Source organism: Gasterosteus aculeatus, chromosome 3 (assembly GCF_964276395.1).
Source record: "Gasterosteus aculeatus chromosome 3, fGasAcu3.hap1.1, whole genome shotgun sequence".
Lineage (NCBI taxonomy): Eukaryota > Metazoa > Chordata > Actinopteri > Perciformes > Gasterosteidae > Gasterosteus > Gasterosteus aculeatus.
Window position 1 is genome coordinate 17,583,432 of NC_135690.1, and position 24,690 is coordinate 17,608,121.

The following is a 24,690-nucleotide window of genomic DNA, read 5'->3' on the forward strand; positions in this document are numbered from 1 at the left end:
ATTCAAGGCGGGAAACCAGGCAAACGTGAAAACAGCCGACTTGACCGTGCGAAACATCACGGTGGCCCGAAAGGGAGGCAATTCCCTCTGTGGTATTAAGTCATTTTATTGAGGGCAGGAGTGGCAGTTGGGAATTGGTGTGAGGCGGAGCTCAGCTCTGGTTTTCGGGCTGCGGTCACGGTCGAGGTCGACACAGACGACAGGGACGGGGCTCATGAAGCGGGACGTGCTGTTAAACACACCGCAAACTTATCCTCCACATGTGTTCCTGGCTACAGGTCCCCGCCACACATGCCATTTACGGCGTAATTGGATCGTAATTGCATTTTGCGAACCACTTCAGGAGGGGGAGGGGGGGCGGGGGGGTCAGGCGGCTTCCCATGATTCTCAGGGACATATGCATGGAGGAATAATGGTAACGCACTTCCTACCCTGATCTGCAATCTCAGTGACAGCCCCCCCACCCCCATTTACCTTCTCCAGCAATAATCTAATAATAATAATAATCCAATTATCTCCACTGGAATGCCGCTCCTCTGTCAGCGGGACGAACAGAAGAAGTGGCCACGTACCACGTTCCCCCGGTGGGCCATGAGGATGGCGAAGTTGGTCAGGTGACTGCAGGAGCACGTGGTGTGGCTCTTGTTGGTGTCCAGCAGTTTGCAGCCCTGGGTGGACCAGTATCCCATCATGCTGCGCTCAGAGTAATTCCAGAAGGAGCAGTTGGGATTGTAGTAGTGCTCCTTCTAAAATAAATAAACAAACAAACAAACACAGAGAGGGAGAGATGACGAAACGCATATGAACACAAGCTGCAATATGCACGGGCAGCATCTGCACATCTTAGGTTGTTTTAATTGCAATTGACGGTTGAAAGAAAAAAAGGGATGAAATAAGAGAAAGAAGGAAGCTGCTGTGGCTGCTACGCCAGACATTTGTCACTGCCGGAGCTTTTGCAGCTGCTGTGCTGCTCTACGGCGCGTGGGTCCGAGGAGGCTTACGTCCAGGTGCTCCAGGGTGAAGACGACGGGGTCGGCCACGAACACGCGGCTGGACTCCTTGGTGAGGGAGGCCGACAGGATGTGGGAGTTGACGGTGAGCGAGAGGTTGCGTCCGCTCGGGTTGCCCCTCAGCGTGGCGTTCTCGGTGCTGAGGAACTGGCCCAGGTGTTTGTAGAGCACAAAAACCAGCTTGGCGACGCCTGCAAAACGGCAGAAACGCAACGATGGGACGTGAACGAGGGAATTACAAATGGTCTCTCCTGTGAGGAGAGACGTATTCATCCAGTGTGTGGATGCAGCACACCTTGAAAAGGAATAGTTTCACATTTTAGGAACAACACTAATTCCCCCTGTGGAGATGCAAAGGTCGATGCCACTCACATATACTTTGTAATTTTGGATTAAGCACATTCTAAGGGTCCCTTTGCAGCTCCCCTGTCCATAAAACACGGACAAGTTGGGAAATTGGCAGCAACATCGAGCCTATTTGACTGTTTTCCTCTCGGTAAATGACTCTCTGCTAGCGTGGCCTTGGATTTATTGTTTTAATCGTAACGCGGCCTCGTGAGCACACGCGCCTCGGCTGAGGACTTTCTGTAGTCTCATTAAGCCACTTGTTAGCGAGAGAGTAAAAACTGTGTGATTTGCTGAGAGCAGTATTTACTGACGTAGCACAAAACGTTACGATCTCTTCTCCTTCTGTTATCCGCAGACCAGCATGAGGATCCAAAAACCCCTTTCACAGAACCCAGTGACTTATAGGTGAGGGAATTGGGAAGTGCCTGAAGGATGACTCATTGCCGGGTTCCAGGAATCATTCCATCGTGGCTCTTTATCGGCTGTAAATTACACTGTTCCAACAATCATCAACTCTGGCGAAAGAATAAGTGACAGATACAAAAAGAAGTAACGTGGTCACTAATTCAACAATGTCGAACTTGACAAGCTGCATGATTGCGCTTGTTTTGGTGGGAGAATGACCGGACTTTATTTCTCCCCAGTGAACGACCGGAAAAAGGAAAGAAAAGCAGACGTGTATTTTCTCACCGTTTTTGCTGTTGACTTTGACCGTGTTGGAGGACAGCTGAAGAGAAGCGCCGCCCCTGCTGGTCTGAGGGAACCGGAAGTCCTGCACCTGACCGTCGGTGCTCAACACGTACACATCCAGCACTGAGAGATGGTCGGGGGGGGGGGGGAGAGAGAGAGAGAGAGAGCGATGCATTACAACCGAGGCAAAAGCGTCACATGGTGTTTGATGGAGCGCCGGCCGCCCCGAACGCTCCGTGTAAAGACTCCACGTGCATTGCCCCAGAAATACAATCTAATGTCATCGACCCTGCAGAATATAATTCACTGTAATAAAAACATAAAGAAACACACGGTCACTGAGCTGCTCGGAGCAAACGGGAACCTGCAGCCCACTGCGGCATGTACGGCAAATATCAAGAACATCATTGAATTTGACTTTGACTTTTCCATCCCCCCCCCCGTGGGTTAACTCGGAGCTAGACGAGCAAATCTCTGAGAATTCCTGCAGCCGCCCCCCCTCCACCCCCCGGGTGTGCTGCTCCTTTTGATGTGTGGAAATTACTGAAGGGTCAAGAGGACACACGTATCAGCACACTCGCTGCCTCACTTCCTCAGATAGACGTCTCCTGACAGCCCCCCGTCTCTGTCTCCCTGGTCCCCACCCCCTGGTCCCCCCTCCCCTGGTTACGTACCTGGAGGCTTCCTTTCTGCACATCAACAAGCTGCTAATTAGGAGCAACCGTCGTTCTCACATTTCTCCCAACTCTTCGTGGAGGTCGAGGAAGCTGTTCTGGTTTTTTCTTTTTTTTGTCGTCGTATCGACGTTTGTTAATGTTTTCTCTTTCTCTGCTGTTTTTGTCGGCGAGCTCATGAAAGCGGCCTGAATGGCGTGATTAGGGCGCCAAACACGCGGCCGTGTAGCACAATGCGTTAATCAGTGCTTTTGGTAGAGACACAGCAACTACTCCTTATCAGCTTAGCTAACTAGCGCTTAATGGGCCGGCTCGGAGATAGAGTGCCGCCTGAAAGGAACAATGCCATTCAGCCGGCTCCTTTGTTTCCCCCCCCCCCCCCCCCCCCCAACCGGAGGTCTGTTACAGTTCATATTGCAGCACACGCTCAATGAGGGGACTTTCCTATGAGGGAAAGATTAAAAACCAATGAGGTATAAGACAAAAAAGGGTGAGAGTAGGAGGACCGTTACCGTGGCAACAGAGCACTTCATTGCACAAATGCGAGTTCAATAAATGAGACCCATGTTGCTGAAATAATGTTTCAACTAGAAAAAAAAAAAAAACGAAAATGAAATCAGCCTACAGACGGTTTTACTGCGAGCTGGTGCACGCCCCCCCCCCCCCCCCCCCAAAAAAAAACACATCTGCATGACAGGCAGCATCGGGGACTGTTGAGCGGCAGATGTGCGCGCGTGAAAACTCACTGATGTTCTCCGCGGGCACTTTTACGATCGCCGGCTCGATGAGGTTCTCGGCGAGGACGAAGGCGCCCTCCTCCAGGGTGTCCAGCAGCATGGTGGCGGCGTGCGTTTGCTCCGTGGCGTTCATGTCCCTCCAGGATTTCAGGGCCTCCGGCCTCAGGAGGTTGTCGACGGTGTCCACGATCGCCTGTATCCACGGAGGCGAGAGAAATGTCAGCGTGGCCGTTTCCAGTGTGATAAATAACAAATAAGCGGGGGGGGGGGGGGGGGGGCTGCAAATGATAAAAAAGGGGCATGCAGGGCCGACAGTGACAGCGGCGACGGCGACTGAAATATCAGCATCACGCCGACCGAAGACAAGTCAAATTATAAGCAGCATAACTAAATATTCTGGTCACGTTAAATCTCAGAAGCTTCTATTGGACCAACTTCTTTTTTCGATGATGTCGGTGCTTTGGGGCCAAACACAAACCAAATGTTTCCCTTTGCTGCAATGAATGAATTCTCAATTCCTGGTTTTAAGCTGCTTTTCTCCCCAAAAGAACAATTACCACCGTCAACATCACGGCCTTGACCAGCAGACACGCAGAGGGAAGCGGGCATCATCCTGGAATTCCAGGTGGCGGTTTGGGTCGAGATGGGGGCGGGGGGGGGGGGGGGGGGGGGGCAATTTCTGCTTGTTTTCGGTGGAAATCTTTTCATTTCCTGCTTTCTGATACGCGGTAAGTAAGCAAAACATTCCACCGAAACTCACACAAGTATCATATGCTGACAAAACAAGGTTCCTCTGACCTCGGCGGAGTTCGTGACTCCGGCCGCCGGCGCGACACGTAACTCGGAGTGGCACTTTAACCGTCACCCGCAGCGAGCGCGGTAATTAAGGACGACGAGCGCTTCCTCGCCGCACCAATTAGCCACAGCTGTGATTATCCAAAACACTAATTGATTCTCCGTTTGCCCGCCGAAACAAGCCGAGGAACCAGCCAAAGTCCGCACCGCCGCGTGATTAACCACAACATTTGACCGCTGGCGGGTTGGCGGCGGCGGCGGCGGCCGACCTCTCCCCGCGCGCGGCGCTCTGTGCCTCAGGCCCTGAAGCGCGGGAATCAATCTCTGTGGCGCCGACCTCGCAGGCTCCTGGAAGCCGCTGAGCCGTGGCTGCGATGGGAGTCAAGTCCTTCTCTGTGCGGGCGCCGTGAGAGCGAGCGAGCGAGCGGCCATTACAGTCGGAGACATTAGAACGAGACAGACAGACGCTAAACGCCCCCCGCCCCTCCATGGTGCAAGCAAGTGAGGTCACCAGTGGGGGCATCTAGTCTAGATGGTGGCCCTGCAGGAACAAAGATGGCTGAGGCTGTGCTAAGTTGTGGGACAAAAAGCCTCTGCAAGGTTAACCACCTCGACAAGAACCGCGAGTCTCCGCCCGAACTGATTGCGGTTGAAATGCATGAATTAGTTGCGAGGAATAAATAAAAGGACGTTTCGCTTTTCAGCCGCAATCGATTTAGACACTTTTTCAAAATGTCCTTCGTCAGTCTGAGTGGACTAGAAAAGGACTCCTTTGCAAACGTTACAGCAGAGCCGAGAGGAGAGACGAGGTTCGTCCTCTGGGCGCGTGGATGAAACACCTCGGCGACCGGAGCGTGCGCTGCTGCGTTCTACCGACGGTTCCGAGGAGACGTCCGTGGGTGCTTTAAGTCAAATCCAGAGGTCGAGCACACCTAAAGGAAAAGTACTCTACGCAGCCAAGGGACAGCAGAATGCCCGGGGAAAGACGGTGAAATCTGAATGGAATACAAACATATTTATGGGCTCAGAAATTAATCTCACCGATAAAACAACCTGCAGCGGGAGATGGGACTGGTTTTTTTCCCCGCCGAGGGGACGAGGGAGACGAGAAGTTGTACAATGTAAGCAAGTGAAAATTGAGCACGCTGCCACTTTGATCACACTTCTGGCTGACAGGGAGGTGCAATTACGGCCGTGGGAAGGCAATTATTCACACAATGTGTGAAGAGAGAGGGAGGGAGGGGGAGGAAAAGGAGAGAAAAACGAAAGAAAGATGTACAAGAGATAGCACGCAGGGGAGGGAGACAGGACAAAGACAGAGTGGCGTTGACAGTGGCATCCTGGGATGGACAGAGTGACGTGACGGGACGGGGGGGGGGGATACTGGAGCGGGACAACCGAGGACACGGAGACAGACGGGGGGGGGGGGGGGGGGGGGGGGGGGGCTGCATGCTGCTGGCCGGGCGTTAGAAAGCGACACAGAAAGCCCGCAGTAGGGTGGTTATACCTTCATGTACGCCCTGCAAGTCTTCTCTCTTTTTTGAAGCTTTTCCACACAATAAGAGGGTCGAGCACAGGAGACAGATCGCAGAAAGAGGTGGTGAGAACACAGGACGCATTAAACCGCGCCACTCGCCATCACACGCTCAATGAAAGGAAGAAACCACAACCGTGAAACGCCCCGACAGCTCTAGATGTGATTATGGATCAGATAGGAGTTGTGAGGGGGGGGGGGGGGGTGTAAATGGTCAGTAGCGTTGAGGGAAGAGATGCTGAGCTAGATTCGGACGCCCGGCCATTAGTGACGCTTAAAATGCATCGAGGAGATAAAAGAACGTGGGATGAGGTCATTCGTATGTCGTCTAAAGTCGCTTTCTTCTACCTAATTGAGCACATCGGACACACACACAGAAAACACGAGGCAGAAAATGTCAAGACTGCGAAGGTCTGTGCGGGTCGGTGGGAGGAGCCTGGCTGAGACTTAAAGCCCCCCCCCCCGGGCGGCTCCTCCGGCCCCCCCGTCGCTGCTGCTCGTCAATGAGCTTTCAGTTCTTATCTCGGGCGTCATTTGGTGAAAATAACCTCTTACCTTTGTTTTGCACGGCAACCGCTGTCGAGGAAGTCTGAATAACAATGTCGTTTTTTTTTTTAAAAGTGTCACTCATCTCGGCACGGGACCGCCTCTAGCTGGGAGCTGCGTCTCTCGGGCCTACTCTTTTCCTGACGGGTGCCTGCAGCCGGATGCAGTTCCACAAACAAAGTTTCCTTTTGTGCTGGTGGGGGCGGGTTGGGAAGGAGGGGGGGGGGGGGGGGCTGATGGCCATTAGCTCCTTTAAGAACTGCCAGGTGAGCCTGTGTCTAAAGCCGGTAATTACCAACAGGCTGTGGAGGAACGAGCTTCCCCCTCAGGGCCGGACCGGACCCCCCCCCCCTCCGTACCCTTACCCCTTCTCCCCGGCAGCCACCCCCCCCCCCTCCCTGCCCCCATGGCCCGAGGCCGTGCGTGCCCATTAATGTGTGCGCGAGTGCGTGGGTTTGTGTGTATCGGGTCACGGTGAAGCAGAGTGGGGGGAGGTCGGAGGTCGGAGGGGGGTCGGAGGGGGGGGCTTCGCAGCACCTTGTTGAAGCTGCGTCCGGCCGAGTCCTTCTCGCTGGGCCGGGAGCTCCTGCAGCTGAGCGTCCAGGATGTCCACCAGCTGCTCCATGAGGCGCACCGAGGAGCTGACGTCGCCGGCGAACACCGGGCCCTGCGTGTGCCGCGCCAGCTCGTTGGCCAGGTTAGCCGCGTTCTCGCCGCTTCGGATCTGAAAACGCCAACGAGGGGGGTCAGCGAAGCAGGAATCAGTGAATTCCAGCCGTGGTTTTGTGATTAAGGATTTACTTTTTGCAGCCAGCCGACCCGCCTCACCTGATCCGTGACCCAATTTCACATTACATACTCACGTTACACAACACATGCCATATGCTAATCTTCACGGCGCGGCGCCTTTCTGCGATTGTACAAAAAAAAAAAATCAATTTGCTTTTCTCATTTCGTACGAGGCATCGCACGCACGCACACGCGCGTCCGTCAACATGTGACTTGGGAATTGCACTGCCAATTAAAGTCGACAAAGAGAGCGGCGATGCTGCGCTGACGTCGCATCGTGCAGTCAATAATTACGCGTGACTGAGTGGGAGCGACATGCGTACCATTCAGATCCCGAGGTGTAATTCTGAGTCAGATATAGGAGACATTCACGACAGCTGCGTGATCTATGAGTTGTGCAGAAAGAGCGACAGAAGTCTCGAAGAAAAAAAACTCGCCGGCGAAGCGAAACCCGCCGCGCTCGGCAATTACGTCCGAATAAAACTCAACGCGGTAGGAGACGTCGCCTCGGGCCGGCTGGGCCGCTTTCTGACTACCGCGGGTTAATGGGAAGATGTGTAGGAATAAACGCATCTGACCGCGACTCGTTGGACTCGCGTTACGGGGTCGGATACGGGCGCGACCCTGGTGAATAATAATTGCACATTCCTGACTTGCAATAACACTTTTTTTTTTTTCTTTTTCCCTCAAACGTAACGTTTGTTTTTCCAACATCGCTCTGGAGCTTTTATCGTCACCGCTCACAACAGATTTTAATATCTAACACATGTGAGCAGCCACAGAACGCACAGCTGCTCCTTCGTAGGTGAACTTTGCAAAAAGCCCAACAGCAAAGACGGACAAAATTAGTTTCCACGTGGAGAGAAAGCTCTTCCTCGGGATGCGTTGCGTGTTGATGCGGTTATTTCTACCTGCATCACTGCAGAACATCAAAGCTGCAGAGAGAGAAGCTCTGGCTCTTTGATTCTCTGTTACCGACTGCAGGACTCGGCATTTAATCCCGATGGCTCATTTCTTCTCTGCTCCCACACTCGTATTCTAGCTACACTTTGGGGAGGATGAGAACAACCGTTTCAATGATATTTACCCTTGACCACATCTCTGCCGGCAAAGGAAAAATAGAGCGAGTGTGTGCTCCTGCGTTGTGTAACCAACACGTTTCCCGCTTTACCTTTTGTGCCACTTGAGTCACCCAGTGGGAGGTGCAGTTGCTGAGGTCCGGGCCTTTGGAGCACCAGCTGCCCGCCGCGCTGCAGAGGAAGGAGGCGATGCCTGCAGGACCACAGCACAAACACAACAGTTGGTGAGAAGCCAGAACCCCCACCACCCTTCCCTCCCCCACACAGACTAAAACCGCTCGGCAGGAACCAACCACTTGCGAACAACGGCAACGGCGGCGAGCTTTGTGCAGCCGTCACAAACAAATAGAAACGCACAATGCAAACCTAAAGCGTCGGGCTTTCTGCAAACACCAAAAAATGAAAAAATGGGCTGACTAATGAACGCCACTTCCCTGCAGACGGCGACAGCGCACAGGATGTAATCCGAGCCCCCCCCCCTCTCACCCCCACAGTCTCTTTTCTGCTTTCATCCCCCGATAGCCGGGCTTTGTGTGGTGACACTTCTGTCGGGAGTCTGAGACGACGTGTTAAGGTGACTAGAGGCGTCACCGTCGCTGTCAACTGAACTGGTGGAACAGCGTCGCGCGTCCCTCGCCGCTGACAACCTACTCGCGCTCAGGGGATTGTGTGGGTTCGTCCTCATGTGAGAAGCAATTGTGATTAAAAAAAAAAAAAAACGGGCAATGGAAGCAGGCGAAAACGGCGCGTCTTTGTTTTCTAAACCTCCCAGATGTTGTCCGTCATCTGCACGGCTCTCGGTCGGCGGCGGACAGCTTTTCGCCTCCCTCCCTCGGCGCTCCACACAAACACAGGAGCAATGTCGCCAACTTTCAAGGGGAAGTGGCAGCTTTTAATCATGCCGAGTTAAAGATTTTAAATTGGCCTGCGAGTTGAAATACACAGGAGGAAAATATGGCGAATGACTAGATGAGGACAAATAATAAACGGCCATTTCCGCAGATTTTGCGTGGGATTCGGGGTGACTCTTGGAAATGCTTCAAATGTATTGGGGGAAGACGAGAGAATAAATCCCCGTTGACCCCGTTCGCCCTCTGCAGAGTTGCAGCAGCGGCGAATATTAAAAGATAATTCAAAATAACGAATAACACAAGCGGGAAAAAAACAGCAGATGCCATTAAGTCATCAGATCAGACAGGAAGTGGTTCTACCTCGGGTCCCTTTGGGGCAGGGCCTCTCCACGGCGCTGCCCGCGTGGGTCCGGGGCCAGTCGATGTCCCTCCTCCTGGTCGCCTCGCAGAAGCGCCGGGGGGGGCGGCGGCGGCAGCTCGGGGGCGGTGGGCCCCGTTGTGCCGGGCCCCGCGTGTCCTCGAACGGGTCCCTCCCGTCTCTGGGGTCGGCGCCCGCGGCGGTGGGGTCGCCCTTGGCGGTGGAGGCGGGGCGCGGTGGAGACCGCCGTGGTCCTGGGCGCCGCCGACGAGGCCGAGGGATCCTCGCTGGTCGGCGCTGAGAGAGAGAAGGGGGGGGGGGGGGGGGGGGCGTTAGAAATGTCCTCACCACGCCGCCTCTTTGCTGTGACTTCGCTAAACAGAACGGAGGCGAACGCGTCGGCGCGTGGCATCCATCTCTGGCTATTTCTGGCCCATAAATAAGACGAGCGGCGGCGGCGGCGGAGGGGGGCAGGGGGGGGGGCTCCTTTGACAAAGCAGTGATTCCCTCCCAGCAGAGCCGGTACCTTGGGATGATTAAATGTCAACGATGAAGACAAAGGCCGTCTGCATTTCACTTTTCTCCTGCTCCGGGTCGCCTCCCCCACTTTGATGGAGCTGCTGTGCGGAAGGAGAACCGCACGGCTCCGGGCCAAAGACGTCCATCAGAATAAGGCCCCCCCCCCCCCCCCAGACAGCAGCAATAGGAAATCTTTATATCGTACGTGAATAGCGCAGTGAGGCAGGAAGGATGGAAAGTGCGCCTGCGGACGCGTCTTTTACCCAGAACCCCCCGGGATCATATTTACAGATAACAGCAGCTAAACCCCCCCCCCCCCATCTGACACACGAGGGCACGTTCCTGAGAGAGAACAGGTGACGAAGCGCACAACTCACGTTTCACACTCATCAGCCAGTCCGGGGGGGGACATTCAAACCCCCAACCGGTTTTGGCCGAGGTGTGCCGTTGTCAACCCCCCCCCCCTACGCGCCCCCCCGTCCCGGCAGGAGCCCCCCCCCCCCCCCCCCCTGCTAATTACCTTTTAACACTTCCCGTCTGTCAGCACCAACAGCCGGCGCGTTCGTGTAAGACGGCGTCCACGAAGGTGCCGGAAAGCAAGAAAAGGGCCTCGAGACGGTCGGGAAGCAAGAAGAAAATAAGCAGGCGAATAGAAATGTGTCACTTTGTTTGGGAGGAAACATGTGGTTCTCACTCCGCTGATCCAATATGTGCGACGAGGTGGGACTGTAAGTGGGTTTGAACACATTAAAGCTCGTCATACCTGAGCGGGAACCCGCCCCCCCCCCCCCCAACGCGCGTCCCCACGACAACGCGCCGCCATCGGCGGATCAACGTGCAAAGTGTTCTTCCTCCCACACTTCATCACTTCCCCTTTTTCTTTATCAGCCATCGTCGTCTCCCCAAATCCTTTCAGCGTGAATCATCATTATTGATCAGATCGATTCAGAGAAGATCGAAACGTTGAGCGGAGAACCGTAGCGTTGGAACCGTGTTGCTGTTTTTATTATTCATTAAATTACTGTCTAATTTATTCATTGTCACAGGGGCTGTTGTTCTTTAATGCAACAGAAAAAACTAAGATAAAAGCTGGTTTAAAATCTCTAACACTGAATATCTTTTCTTGTGAAATGCTGCTTCGTGGACCAGGAGTCATCGATTGTTCTCTAGTTATTTCTCTTAATAACTGGAGGGTTATTAAGAACGGTAAATTTAATCGTCGGGTTTTCAGGCTGTTGTGTGATCACCAATCAATCGAAAGCCATTGTGAAGATACAACCTTCTTTTTTTATTATATTGCAAAAGCCATTTTTCCCTATTTTCTGACATTTTAGAGATCAAACGATCATTCTATTGACAGAGAAAAAACATTTGGCCGATTAAATCAAAATGAAAATAACAGTAAGTGGCCGTTCTAATCCCTTAATCACTCACAAAATCCAGTGGAGATAAAAGCTAATGAATAATACATTAGATGTTCTATTAGCATATTGTATAATCCTTCTTTCTTTTTTATCGTTTCATGCCACCAGACACTTGGTCACCGTCTCGGGCGGAATCAGGACACACATCGCGGCCATTAATCCGACCGAGGTTCTCTCTTTAGATCAGAGACGGGATCCGACCTCTTTGCAGCAGCCGCCACGTCTCGGGTCGCCGGAGCGGGACGCCGACGGGCGTCCGCGACGTCCAATAAACAACACACTTATTTAATATTACATCGAGCGACGTGCCCGTCAGAAGTCTCGGCTTTGCTGGGATTATAATGATGTCTCTGCACTGCGCCCCCCCCCCCCCCCCCCCTTTTGATGGCGAGGAGGACGTCCCCCTCCAGGAGGAGCCGCGTGTCCTCTGGTGGTCCACTCAGCCGGGGAGAGGGACGCACCAATTAGCCGGCGCTCCTCTGAAGCAGCGGTGAAGCCATCTGACACCGGCGGCGCGCTGAACGATGCCTCTTGTGAATAATGGAGGCGATTGAGAGGGAACGCTTGGAAAACGGCTGTCAGCAGACGGTCAATTAACGGCGAGCCAAAGGAAGAGGACAAAGCCCGTCGATGCAAGATCATTAATCAGGACGTGAAGCAGAATTAGAATTAGTCTTATCACTTTATAGCCCCCCCCCCCCTCATCTCTCCAGCTTCCTTTAGGAATCTGCAGGGGGAGATGACAATAAATAGGCCGCCATAATCAGATGATAATCAGATGATCACGTTTTTCCTTTAGCAGTAGAGATGATCTACGTGTCCATGCAGAGGCCACGATGGACGGATCATGAGCCGCCTAATACCCCGCCATCAGGGAAGAGCAACAGCAACTCGCAGGCAAATCAAGCGGCTTGAGTTCGGGAGATGAATCCCTCACGAGGCGAATCCTCGCAGCACGGCGACAAACCGACAAAAGGAAATATCGAACAGGCCCGGCTCCTTTTCACAAATCATCTCCACTTCTGCTGAAGGCTGCAGACGGATCAATGGGCGCCAGCGGCGCCGCTCGCCCGCCCCCTGGAAGTCAGCGGCCCTCCGGCGTGTGAAGAGGTGAGCAAACTTTCTATCGTTGAAAAAAAAAAAAGACACCCACCTGTGTGGCGGCTGGTGGCTGACGGGAGAATTTTGTGGAATCGTAAAAGCCGTTTAACTTATTTCTCAACGGCTTGCCGGTGAACAGCGAAATATCTTCTTTAATAAAATTTATATTAATGAGCCCGCATTAAAAGTGGAATCGTCGCCGTTACTTTATGACGACAACGATTTAATTACAAACTGCTCATTGGAGAGAGAGAGAGAGAGAGGCCTGCTGTATCCTCTCTCCTCCCGGCGCTATGCTAAGCTACGCTAGGCTAAGCTAAGCGGCTCCGGATCGTTGTGCATCTCCCAGAGAGACAATGAGTGAGTAGTTTGTTCAAAACCGACCCATAAACCGCGTTACGTGAAACAAGTCACATGTCCTGGCGGTGCACTCGGGGCGCCACTCACTAACACTGTGTGAGCGAGCCGCTTTAGAGGCGGCGCCGGTGATTAGTGACGGAGAAACGAGTCCCGCGGGACATGAATTTTACATCAGGCTGCTCTGCTGCGTAGGCCCGGGCATGGAACGCCGCGAGGACGCGAGGACGCCCATCTGCAGCTCCTGACTCAACGTCTTCCTCTGCTTCCACTTCCGCTGCCTGTTTAATCTCCCTCCGTCTCCTCAGGACGACGGCGGCTCACGGCGAAGACGCACGCACGCACGCCGGCAGGAAGATGAACGCGCTCCAAAAGCTCCGTGACCTCAACGACCCCGCAGCCGCCGCCGCCGCCGCGGAGCCAGTTGACGCCTTGCTAGGCGCGCGGCGGGACAATTACAGCTAATCTCCAGACTCTCTTTTCCTCCACCAGCCGGCGAAAAACATCCCGCCTCAGAGGTCGGAAGCGGCGCCCGGGGGCCTCGGTGCGTCTATAAGGGTCCCGTCTCTCTCTCTCTCTCTCTCTCTCTCCTCGGCTCACCTGGGGGCGTCGCTCGGGGACACCGGCAAAATGGCGGAGTGAAAGTAAAAATATAAATGGATAAAAGCGGCAGTGAAGATAAATATCCATCACCTGGGATACAGTGCATCCCATTAGGGGGGGGGGGGGGTCACTAAGCCTTCAGGACACCTCTCGTCTCTAAAGGCCCCTCCCTTCTCTCCGCGTTCGTGTTTCTTCTTCTTGTTCTCCGGGCCGAGTTCAGTTAATTCCTCTGCAGGCGGCGGCGGATGATTTAAATGTGTTTGTTGGTAACAGTAAACAGACGGATCAATACGGATCTAATCACTTCAACCTGAGAGACCTGCCTTTACCTGCAGTAACGGCAGAAGCAGACGACTTGCTGCTTTGGTCACTTATCATAAGCCCCTCATGCTGCAGACGCTCGGGCGACCTCTCTGGCTCCGGCGCCACAGTCAAGGTCGCCGCCTCTGACGGAAAAGGACGCGCGGACGGCGTCACACGAGTTCCACGCGGAGGAGAAATGCTCTGGTTTGGTGGAACTTCACTCAGCGCTCGATGAATCTTAATGGGCACAATTTATTTCCTTTACGCCTCGAGTGCCCCTCACGTTCAGAGAGAGAGAGAGAGACATTATTCCAGCACCATTAGATTACCCTGCAGAATGGGTTGTTTAATTCAACGCCACATCACGGGCGGCGATAAATCCTAAATAGCTTCACAGTAAAGTTAAAGGTGTAGACCTGAAAAAAAAAAAACCTAATAAACAAGAACCAATTATTTTCAAGTGTCGTTCGCAAAGCCGGGTGCCCCCCCCCCGTCTTCATCATCCCCGAGTGATCCCATAAAACACAGTTAACGACCAGCGCCGACCGGGACGCACTTCTGATTGGATCCGTGGACAGAAACGGCCATTTAGAACACGCGTTTCACTTGATGTCCTCCAACGGGCTCTTAATTGGCGCTTTGGCTGTTCATCACATCGGACGCCCCGGCACCCCCCCCCCCCGATCCCCCCCGACCCCCACACAGAGTGTCGAGTTATCATGACGGGGAGGAACGGCAAGAAAACAAACAGACTTGTTGACAAGGGGCCAGAGTTCAGGAGCACACAGCCGCCATTGAGACATCAACATAACCCCGCCCCCGACACGCCCCCCTTTAACGGCTCAGGTCAAGAATCAGATTGCCCCCGCCCCCCTTGGGCAATCCCCTCCCGCATATCCAGAAGTTGAAAATCATAACTGAATCCAGACCGGTGCTCAGGAGGAGGGTGGGGGGGTGGGGGGGGGGGCAACCTGAGCTTGTAATGTTACTAGACGTTGAGTCAAGATCCCGCCCCCCCCCACACACAGGAGACGGCGGGGTGAGGTGATTCGCCCCATTAGCGTCTTAATGTAAGGTCCCCGTCTGATGACACGTACGTCACCTCTCAGCGCTTCACAGATTCATTCAAACGGTCCGAGCGGCCCGACGTCATTCACGCACACACACACGCACACACGCACGCCGGGTGCTTTTTAAAACATCACGCCACAATAGCATGGCCGTTATCCCCTGAAGGTCGCCATGGCAACGCAATATGAGATCCCAAGTCGATGCGATAACCTCGGTAAGTACCATTACATCACAATGATGCGAGACGTGTCCATAAATATGTGAGTGTTCATAACGGATTGGGATGAAAGTAAAGGGACGCTCGCCCCCACTGGGGGGGCTGTCGCTCGCCTAAAGCCCCGTCGTCACTCACCACGCCCCGAGTTGCGTCCGGCGGATTAGAGAGAGAAGAAACAAAACAGAGGAGAGGACTCGGCGGCGAGGACTCGGCGGGGGTCTCACCTTGGGCGGGGTCCGGCGGGCCGAAGTCGAGGTCGTAGCGCAGGATGTAGAAGTTATTCCACACGTACAGCTGGTTGTCCCGCGGGTTGTAATCCACGGCGGTGATGTACTGGTGCTGGTTGGGGAACAGCAGGTCGGCGTACTCGCCCTGGCTCAGCTTGGTGTTGTACACGTAGTCGATCTGGCTCCGGCTGGCCTCGCTCTCGCTCTCCTCGTAGGTGGAGCGCACCACGTGCAGCACGCCGCACACCATGAAGGCGTTGGAGGCCGAGCGCTTGTCGTACGCCGTGTCCCACGTGGCCTCGAAGCGCAGCGTGTAGGGGTTGAGCTGGCTCACCACGATGCGCCCGTTGTTCTGCTCCGTGGCGTAGATCACCCACAGGCCCCGCTCGTCCACCGCCAGGTCGATGTCCGTCTTGCCGCCCCAGCGGTACGGCGAGGTGTCGTGGTAGTTGGCGTTGTTGACGATGGCCTCGCCGCTCTTGATGCGCGTGCGCAGGTCGAACTTGACGATGTTGCGCGTGCGCTCCTTGTTGAAGAAGATGGCGCCGTCGTAGGCCACGAAGCCCGTCCCGTCCACGCGGTGCGGCAGCTTGTAGGTGGTCGTCTGCCGCCCGTTTTTGAAGTCCTCCAGGGAGGCGTACTCCAGGAGGGTGTCGGTGCGGTACGGCGTCCACGGCATGAAGAAGACCTTGTCGCCGGCCTGCAGCGGGTCCTTGCACCACGACCCCGCCTGCTGCTCGGCCTCGAACAGGAAGGTGGCGTCGCCGACGCCCTTCAGCGTCCCGGGGCAGATGAAGACTGGTGACGGAGAAGAGAGGAAGACACGGTGAGGGCCCACGCCTCTCCGACGCCAAAGATGTTTTTTTTGTTTGTTTTTAAACTAGTGCGGCGATGAAGAAGAGGGGAAGAAAGGAAGTGAACGTGGAAGGAGGATGAGGAATGCGAGCTCGCGCCTCAAGGGTCTGCCGCTACATCCTGACAGGGACAAAACAAAAAAACTAACGGAAAGGGGGGAAAAAATCCTGCAAATGAAAGACACGTAGAGCCCCCGCCTCCCCCCGCCTCCCCCCCCCCCCCTTCTTTCTTTTTTAAACAGCAGCCTGTCTCTTGTCGTCAAACAGCTGGGCACACGGACACGCTGCACATGCACACGGGGGAACAACGGGTTGTCGATGGCGGCAGCAAAGCAGAGGTAAGATGAGAGTGGGGGAGGCGGGGGGGGGGGGGGGGGGGGGGGGGGGGGAGGGGGTGACATCGGAGAACAGTGGGAGGAAAGGGTTTTTCACTACTTCTGTAGGCGGAACACAGGAGGAACCAGTGATGGGTGAGAGAGGCCACGGCAAGGTTCCCCATTTAGATGCTTTTAAACTAATTGGTTCTGGGCAAAAAAAGCGGCACAGTGAAATCGGGTTTTCCTTCCCAACTTTTCCTTTTGTCCTTGCCGACCTCCGTCAGCCGTCACTGCGACTCCACGTCACGTGCTGCGGGTGCAGCGGGGAGTCGGGCCAGGCAAGCTAAGACTAACACACAACCACGCATTCTTTCAGGGGGAGGGGGGTGAGGGGGGGGGAAGTGGGGTAGGGGGGGGGGGGTCCCCTGGAACGGATCAACAGCCGACGTGTTGGCGTTTTCTTTCACGTCGCGGCCGTGGATGTCATTTGTGAAATTGTGTCTAGAAACTCATTTGGACAAACAATCCTCCGAAGGGTTTAGCATTTGACAAGGAGAGGCAATCGGGGGAGGAGGGGGGGGGAGCTGTACTCAACACCACAGAACAAGGAGCCAGAGGGGAGGGTGGGGGGGGAGGAGGGGGAGGACCAGATCACTCATTTACCTTTTTGCTCCACTTCTATTTCAGGCGTTGGAACAGAAAGCAAAAGAAAGCAACGAAAAAACAGAGCAGAGAGCGAGAGGGAGAGAAAGGTTATCACGAGTCAACCAGCAGGTACAGAGAGAAGAAGAACCAGCTGCAGGCTGGGACCATGAGATGAACTGCACGGCTGCTTTGGGAAGAAGAGCTAGAGTTGGAGGGGGGGGGGGGGTTGTGAGTGCAGCGGCTTCCTAGGATATAAAAACAGACACGTTATGCGGCTGCGTACCGGAGCTTTCCAGCGCGTTAAACTTCTCCTTCTTACCGTCTAGAGCGGCAGAAACGCTTCTCCTAAGTGGCAGGAAAAGAATCCCCCCCCCCTCCCCCCCCGGTCACATTTAGATGGATGGAATTGTTGGTTGAGTTATTTTTCGGGGCCCCCGCTTCGAAAACCGAGGGTGGAATTTGTTCGAACTTAGCGAACACAAAATCGAACGCAGACTCGCTCGGCCGCGCGCGTAAAAAAAAAAAAAAAAAACGACAGAGAGCAGCGCCGAGGTCGCACGCCGAAAACCTCCTGAACGAGCCAAAGAGACGTGAGATGACTGGCGAGCAGCCGGACTAATGCGGAGCTTCTTTAGTGGACTGCTGAAGCTGCAGAGGGGGGGGCGGCATGGGGACAATATGTGGAAGATTAGAGGTTTAAAAAGAAATGAGAGCAGAGGTTAGTCGGGGGAGGTTCTGGGGGAGGAGAAGGGGAGGTCTGTGGGGAGGAGAAAGAGAGGTGAATATTTCTGACGGTGTTTACAATTCATCACTTTATACACAAAGTACTTTCACAGGCCGGCTGAAAGTACTTTGCTCTAAAACGCTCTTTTAAAAAGGAGTTTTAGCTCAAATCAGACACCACAGAGTTTAAAATAACCAACTCTACATTAACCAAATCCGTACGATCACTGGGAAACACGGAAGCAGAACCACGACGGCAGAAATCTGGTTCAACTTGTAGGATTTGGTTTCATCACCGATGCCGCTTACCTCTAAAGGTCATTGAAGGTCATGTACAAATCAAATCCAATTACTGCTATTAAAGCCATTAGAAGCATCTGTTCACACAGCTGGATCAGTCCCCCCTACTGGGCTCCAGTCATGCAGGTACACACATATATATATATATATATATAGTACATATATTTTGGTTGTATTTGACAATGGTTTGGAAATATCTGCACCATCCGAATTCAATGGAGGAAAATTTGATTATTTTTTTTTTGTGTGTGCTGCTCGAAGCAACAGCGGGACTATTTGTTCCGGTGAAAAGTTTTCTGTGGATTATCCGGAGCAACAGGAACAGTGTTTGTGAAAAAGATTCTTGCTTTTTGAGTTTCTTTTCGTAAATGTCATGTTCCATTGTTGTGAGCACAGCGGGCAAAAAAAAAAAAAAAAAAAACACAAATTCCATTTTCCCTCAGTGGCCCCGCGAGCGGAAAGCGAACGCGAACCCAGATGGAGTTCAACACAATCCCGTTGAACCTCAATCCGGTGTCGTCTATTCTTTCAGATCTCCTTTTCAATCTCACACGGTTTGCTCTTCAACGTTCGTAAGTAACCGCTGCGGATGCACCATCGACACCCCCGTGCGCACTTTGCACGGGCACACAATTAGCGTTCACAACCTGCCGCTTATTTTTCATGAGCTGCAGAAGACGGTGTTTAAAATACTGACGTGCAAGTTGCAGAAATTGGGTCTTAGGGTGTTGATTCTTCAAACAATGGTTGGCACTTCATTCAAGCCATTACACAATTAGCATTAATTTGCATAGATAACGATGGGGTCCAACGAGGGTTTCTGCAACTTTGAGCTTTACCAATCTGGGCATCCTGCCCGACCCCAAAACGGAAGCAGCCACCGGGAGCCCAACTATCTGCATGGCTGGACTCCAGTGGAGGTAAACGAGAACATATGTGTTCATTTGAAATCCTTATTTGTAATTTTGGGGCGATCCGACCCTTGAAGCGACTTCAACGCTTTCACGCCATCATGTGAGATGATCGTTAGCGAAGCTGCTGCTCCGGGGGGAGCACACAGAGCGCACATCTGTCTGGTCTACGGACACGTTCAACAACCAAAGGAAAGCACACAAGCAAGAGTTCAGTGTGAGATGGGGATGGCGATACTTACTATAGGGAACACACTCATACTGGACCTCTAAGTACTTGTAGGTGCCAGGGCAGGGATCAGGAAAGACCTCAGAGCCAGTGACAACCACACACTGCGTACGGTTGTTGCACCTAGAAAAAAAGAAGATTGACCAGAGATTTCATCACGACTTCCCAGAGCGACAACATTAATAACAAGGGGGGGGGTGGGGGGGGATTGAAGAAATCCCAGCCAGGACTCACATTTGCATTCTAGCTAAAACCTTGGCAAACAGAGAGAGGAATGAAGGCATTAGGGAGGTGTGAGTGGATGTAAATGAAGATATGGGGGCGAGTAGGAGAGCAGCTAAAGGCATGTCAGGAATTAGCTATGGCCTTTCCTCTAACGGCGTCTTCATACCGCTATTGAAAAGGGGAAGACATTCATTAAAAACACACAGGGGGAGGGGGGGGGGGGGGGGCATGCGGGTGGACTGGAATGGTTGCTCCTCTGCACAAACAAGGACATTTATTTATTTATTTTTTGTAATGTGCGGTTATTCGCCCTCAAGTATGAAATGATGGAAATGGTGAACTGAGAGTCTAATGAGTGGATTGCAAAGTCAGCGTGTGTGTGTTTGTGTTAATACTGTATAGGGGGGAAATTGGCTCCACTTCAATGAAGTTCTTTTGAGGCCGAGGGATTGAGAATAATGTCATCAGTAACAGATGCAAACAAGAAGAAAGAGACACCAAAATAGGACATTCAACAATTTGCGAGCATGAAATTAATATTTCGGAGGGTCAGTAGCGAGTCATGCAAGTTGGACACTTCAACATTGGACGTAACTTTCACAGAGTCATTAGTAATTCAAGAGGCGTTCTGTTCCGCTGCTAAATGGGATTGTGCATAACTTTCAACTCTGTGTGTGTTAAAGTGGAGAAAGGTAAACGTGTGCGCATCGACCAGACAGAGGCCGTGCTGCACGCAAGGAATGTTCACCACAAAAGCCTTCGAAGCTAATGGATTATTAAATACGATATATATTATATATGTATATATGTATATATATATATGCATGTATGTATGAATAAAAGGTGCACAGCCCATTATGACGTTGACAAAGAGCATCGGCTCAAACACCAGCGATGGCAGCTGCACTTAAGAGGTCCACGCTCACGGCGCTGAGAGGGTCAGTGCATCAACACGTGAACTGACTGACGCAGGACGAACGCAGCCGAGTCCCTTCAGATGCGTCCGGAGATTATACGTTTAATTCAGAGGCGGAGAAGTCGGACTGACAGCGGAAGCTGCATTTACTCGAGCGCTGTCCTCGTCTAGACCTCTGAGATATCTAAACAGACGTATCAGCTCATTTAACATGATGCATTGTAATTAAATGTATATATGACGTATTCTGACGTAATAGGAGCCGTATTCTTTTTGATACTTCAGTACATTATTTATTGCATAATATATGTTACATGCTGGAGTACATATATGCACATGACAGATTAAGTCAATGTGGCAAAAGTGTTGGGAAGAATTAACCCATTTGAGGAGATATGGAGGAATGTCAATGTTTCCTCCTATTTTTAGCCCCATTTTGGTCTCCACCGACTCTTAGCATCAGGCTCTTCAGCTGCTAAATGCAGCACTTTGTCTGAAGCAGCCGGCGCTGATCCGAAAGCGCACCTTCAGTTCAGATATTTTTCTCCCCCTTCGGGTGAGTCCAATCAGATCGGCGAGACCGGGAAAAGCCCGGACAGTGAGCTGAAAGGCCGCCGCTGCTCGTTCCGTCCACGCGGCGACAACTCTCACGGTAGCGAAGCGGCAGAATCCGGCCCTCTCTAAAGCGCCTCGCCTCGGACCGCAGGACACGTTCGTTCTGCCGTGGGCGGCTATTGAAACGAGGTGAGGTAAGTGAGCCAAACGGCCGTTTTTAGATTTCCTGGGAACAGTTTTCGAGCGTCCGCTAGCAGAAAGCAGAGAGGTCGAACATGTCATCCATTTAAAGTCCGTTTAAAATGTTAAACAGCATAAGTAGTTTTTCATCAGTTCTCTGCTACATTTTCCATCCATTAAAAATGTCACCTGACACAACACACAACGGTCTCGATGGCGAAAATCCAGACATCCGATTCCTGTCGAGCTGTTAAAAAAAAAAAAAAAAAAAACGGTTGCTGATGGATCCTTTTTTTTTTTTAAACGCAATTTCCAAACCGACGAAACAGCAGACCCATTAAATAAATTCTGCTTGTGGCGCAGAGTCTTCTCACGCCGCTCGCTCTCACGCCGCCTCCGGGGAACCTTCCCGCGGAGACGAGCTTGAAGCTCCAGGCAGAGAGCGCCTGACGAGTCAAATGACAGGGTGCGAACCGGGGGGGGGGGGGCACGGACCCCATCAGGTGTACTCGACCTGATCCATCCTGCAGTTCTGCACCACGAGGGTAAATACAAGAGTGGATGGGAGGGGTGGGCGCTGACGCTCAGGCGTTAGCCTAAGGGGCCTTAGCTGAGCATTAGAAGATGAACGACACTTTGAATGGTTCACCTGGTGCACTTTAAAAATACACACACACACACACACACACCTCCGGGGGGTAAAGCAGCAGCCGAGTCGAAGCCGCTTTGACGGCATCCTGCGAGGATGAAAAGGCGCGATGTTGTGCAGCGCTCGCCACCGGAGGCTCAGCCACTTTCGTGCAGGTACAAGGGCCACAAAGCAAGCCCAATGTTCCAGACGGGGGGGAATTAAAAAGGGTCTCGGTGTGACTCTCGAGTCTCACCGAGCTACACCGATTACTGACTCGAGCAGCGGCGACGACGCGCAGCTGGGGCGAAGAGGCTTTTTGGAATGTCACCGCCTGCGAGAAGAATCCGCGCGCGCTCGCCGTGTTTCTCTAAGGGCCACAATCTGCATCTGTCTACATCTAAGCCAAGGAGGAGATAGAGAGAAGACAGAACCGGTGTGGGATGTTGATTAATTGTCCTGCATGCAGGCGGCTGCTTGAGCTGGGCGATGAGTTAAACGTTTCCTTGTGTGCGGCGGCGTTGGACAGAGAGAGAACGAGAGGGAGGGAGAGAGAGGGGGAGGAAGAAGATCCCTCCCGTCGCCGGCGCTTTACCTCTGCGATATGATCTTGTAGGCGTCGGGCAGGTAGCAGTTGACGTTCTCCATCTGGAACGGGTCGGCGTCGCAGATCTTGTCGTCGGTGCGGCCGTAGTTGGCCGTCTCGATCATGATGACGTCGCTGCCCGGGCAGCGGAGGTCGATGGAGTACCCTTCGCACGACAGCTCCCTGCGGACCAGGCCGAAAGGCAGGGCCGCCCGGCTGAACCCTGCCGGGGGGGGACACAAGAGGCACCGCTTTTTAGTCAAACAATAAGATTGATGAGTGAGGGGGGGGGGGGGAGAAAAAATGCAAATCGGACCACACGGTGAAAACGCGCGGTGAAATATTCCACCGCGGTGCAGTGTTTACCACGGTTTTAAACAGTTGGGCCGTCGCACGCGAGGCGGGGACGGAGGAGGACAGAGTTCTCCTCTCTGCGTCGGCTTTTCTTTTGTATTTATCTTTTCCCGCTGTGCAAAGAAGGATAGATGGAAAAGGAGGCAGAACGGGGCGTAATGTAATCGATTTTACCGCGTCGGCGATCGAAGGGTCTGGAGTCCACACCCGGAGGGGAGATCTATACGTGGCACACAGCCGACGGAAGCCAAAGCCAAATAGTTCTGCTTTGTGGGGAAGATTCTGTTTCACTCCCCCTCCCTCCCCCCTCAAAGTTACAGTGGAATATGTTGTATTTCCCTTTTTTCTGAGTAACGATATCGGAAACGATACGGAGAGAAAAGCAAACGCACAAAAAGCAAAGAAGGAAAGAAATCCATCATCTGAAGGTAAAATTCTCCAAAGTCAAAAAGATAAAAATAAATAATGTTAGGTGTCTGCCGTTGTGAGAAAACAATTAAGTGGAACATGCAAATGTGTCCTATTTAAGAAGTGCGAGCAGAGCTGCATGAACTGTCAATAACGCCGCCGTTTGCCGGCTACCATGTTGTTTTTCCTGCACTGCTCTGTCCTAATGAGCCCCCCCCCCCTCTGCCTCGCTCCCATTGGCTGCAGAGCACCGGCGGGTACGAACACTTACCACCTCGGGTTCACTTCGCCCCCCCTCACTCTAATTACCCCCCCACACTTCTGACAGTCAGGGCCTGACGCAATTAGCATTGTTTGAACTGCTCACAGTTGAAGTGGTTCCGGCTTGAGATTCCTGCCCCCCCCCCCCCCCCCCCCCCCCCCCCACCGAGACCCCCGACCCACATTTCGGCCCGCTGTTCCCGGCTCACTTATAATGATATTCTGCGTCTGTCACACGAGCAGACACACGTCTGCGAGCGGTTGCTGAGGATAGAACGTCGGAGTCGTCCCACATTAGCGGAAACCTAGCGGAGAAAACTAAATATGAAACTAATGGCATAAATTCTCTGGCTCTCGGCCACTAGACATTTCATTACAGCGCCGTGATCCGTCTAACGGTCGGTGGGCTCCGCTCAGCGGACGGTTTATCACCTCGTTAGGCGACGTCACTGTGGCCGGGCCGTGAGTGGAGGGCGGCGGGGTCACGCCATCCGTTCCAATAACCGCTGCAATTACCCGAAGCTTTCAGGAGGACCTGACCAGAGGGCGGATGATGAAACACAGGGCGACGTAGGCGAGACTAACGACCCCCACCCCCCCCCAAACCCCCCCCCCCCAATCCCCCCCCGTGCGCCTGCCGTTCCTCACGGACGGACTGACGGGTTTATCGCGGGCAGACAGCAGACAGAAAGCATGCAGAGAGAGAGAGAGAGAGAGCGCCGCGTCGGCCAAAAAACGCCCTCGCTGACGCACGCGTGCGTGCACGTGCCCCCCTTTCCTCCGGCTGCCCGCTGCCCATCAGTCAGGCCGCCGCGGCGCGATGGCGTGCGGCTGTCAACAGAGGCTGAGCGATTGATGGGGCCGCGCCTCCTCCTCCTCCTCCCGGGCCGGCGTGCACGTCTCTGGTTCTGGCGCTAACGCTGCATCAAACGGGGGGGGAGGATCTGGACCGCGCTGGAGTCTCGGCCTCGCTGGTTACCGTCTTTTCAGCTTTTAATTTTGCAAGTGGTGACAGATCAAACATAAATAAAAAGGAGATTTTTTTTTTTTTGGGGGAATTCAAGCAAAAGTATTTTTGGTCGTCTTCACTGAACGCTGCTTAAAATCTTAGGACTCAAGAGTTTATAAAGAAAAAACCTTGTGACAACAAAAGGTTTTCTGGATGAAGGAATTCTTCCGTGTTGATTTTCTCGGCTAAAAACAAGTTTTTGTGAGATTTCGGAAAAGGAGGGCGGATTTGTTTGTGTGCACAAATGTCAATGTCTTAGGGAGGCATGAGACGCTTCTCGTCTCTCGTCCTCTGCTTTGTTTGACTGCTCAACTCTGCAGCCGTTGAAGACGCCGACAGAAGGGCGCCAGCTGCAG

The 24,690-nt window shown here is 53.2% G+C and overlaps 1 protein-coding gene across 1 annotated transcript in view; it reads right to left on the reverse strand.

The window, feature by feature from the left end:
- adgrl2b.1 (adhesion G protein-coupled receptor L2b, tandem duplicate 1) overlaps positions 1 to 24,690 on the reverse strand; it is a 61,634-nt gene that overhangs the window by 13,688 nt on the left and 23,256 nt on the right. Inside the window, 12 exon segments of the mRNA XM_078099877.1 lie at positions 573 to 746; positions 1,002 to 1,201; positions 2,049 to 2,171; positions 3,469 to 3,652; positions 6,872 to 6,913; positions 6,915 to 7,058; positions 8,295 to 8,395; positions 9,414 to 9,642; positions 9,644 to 9,708; positions 15,231 to 16,031; positions 19,226 to 19,335; positions 22,312 to 22,525. Coding sequence (XP_077956003.1) covers positions 573 to 746; positions 1,002 to 1,201; positions 2,049 to 2,171; positions 3,469 to 3,652; positions 6,872 to 6,913; positions 6,915 to 7,058; positions 8,295 to 8,395; positions 9,414 to 9,642; positions 9,644 to 9,708; positions 15,231 to 16,031; positions 19,226 to 19,335; positions 22,312 to 22,525 — 2,387 coding nt within the window.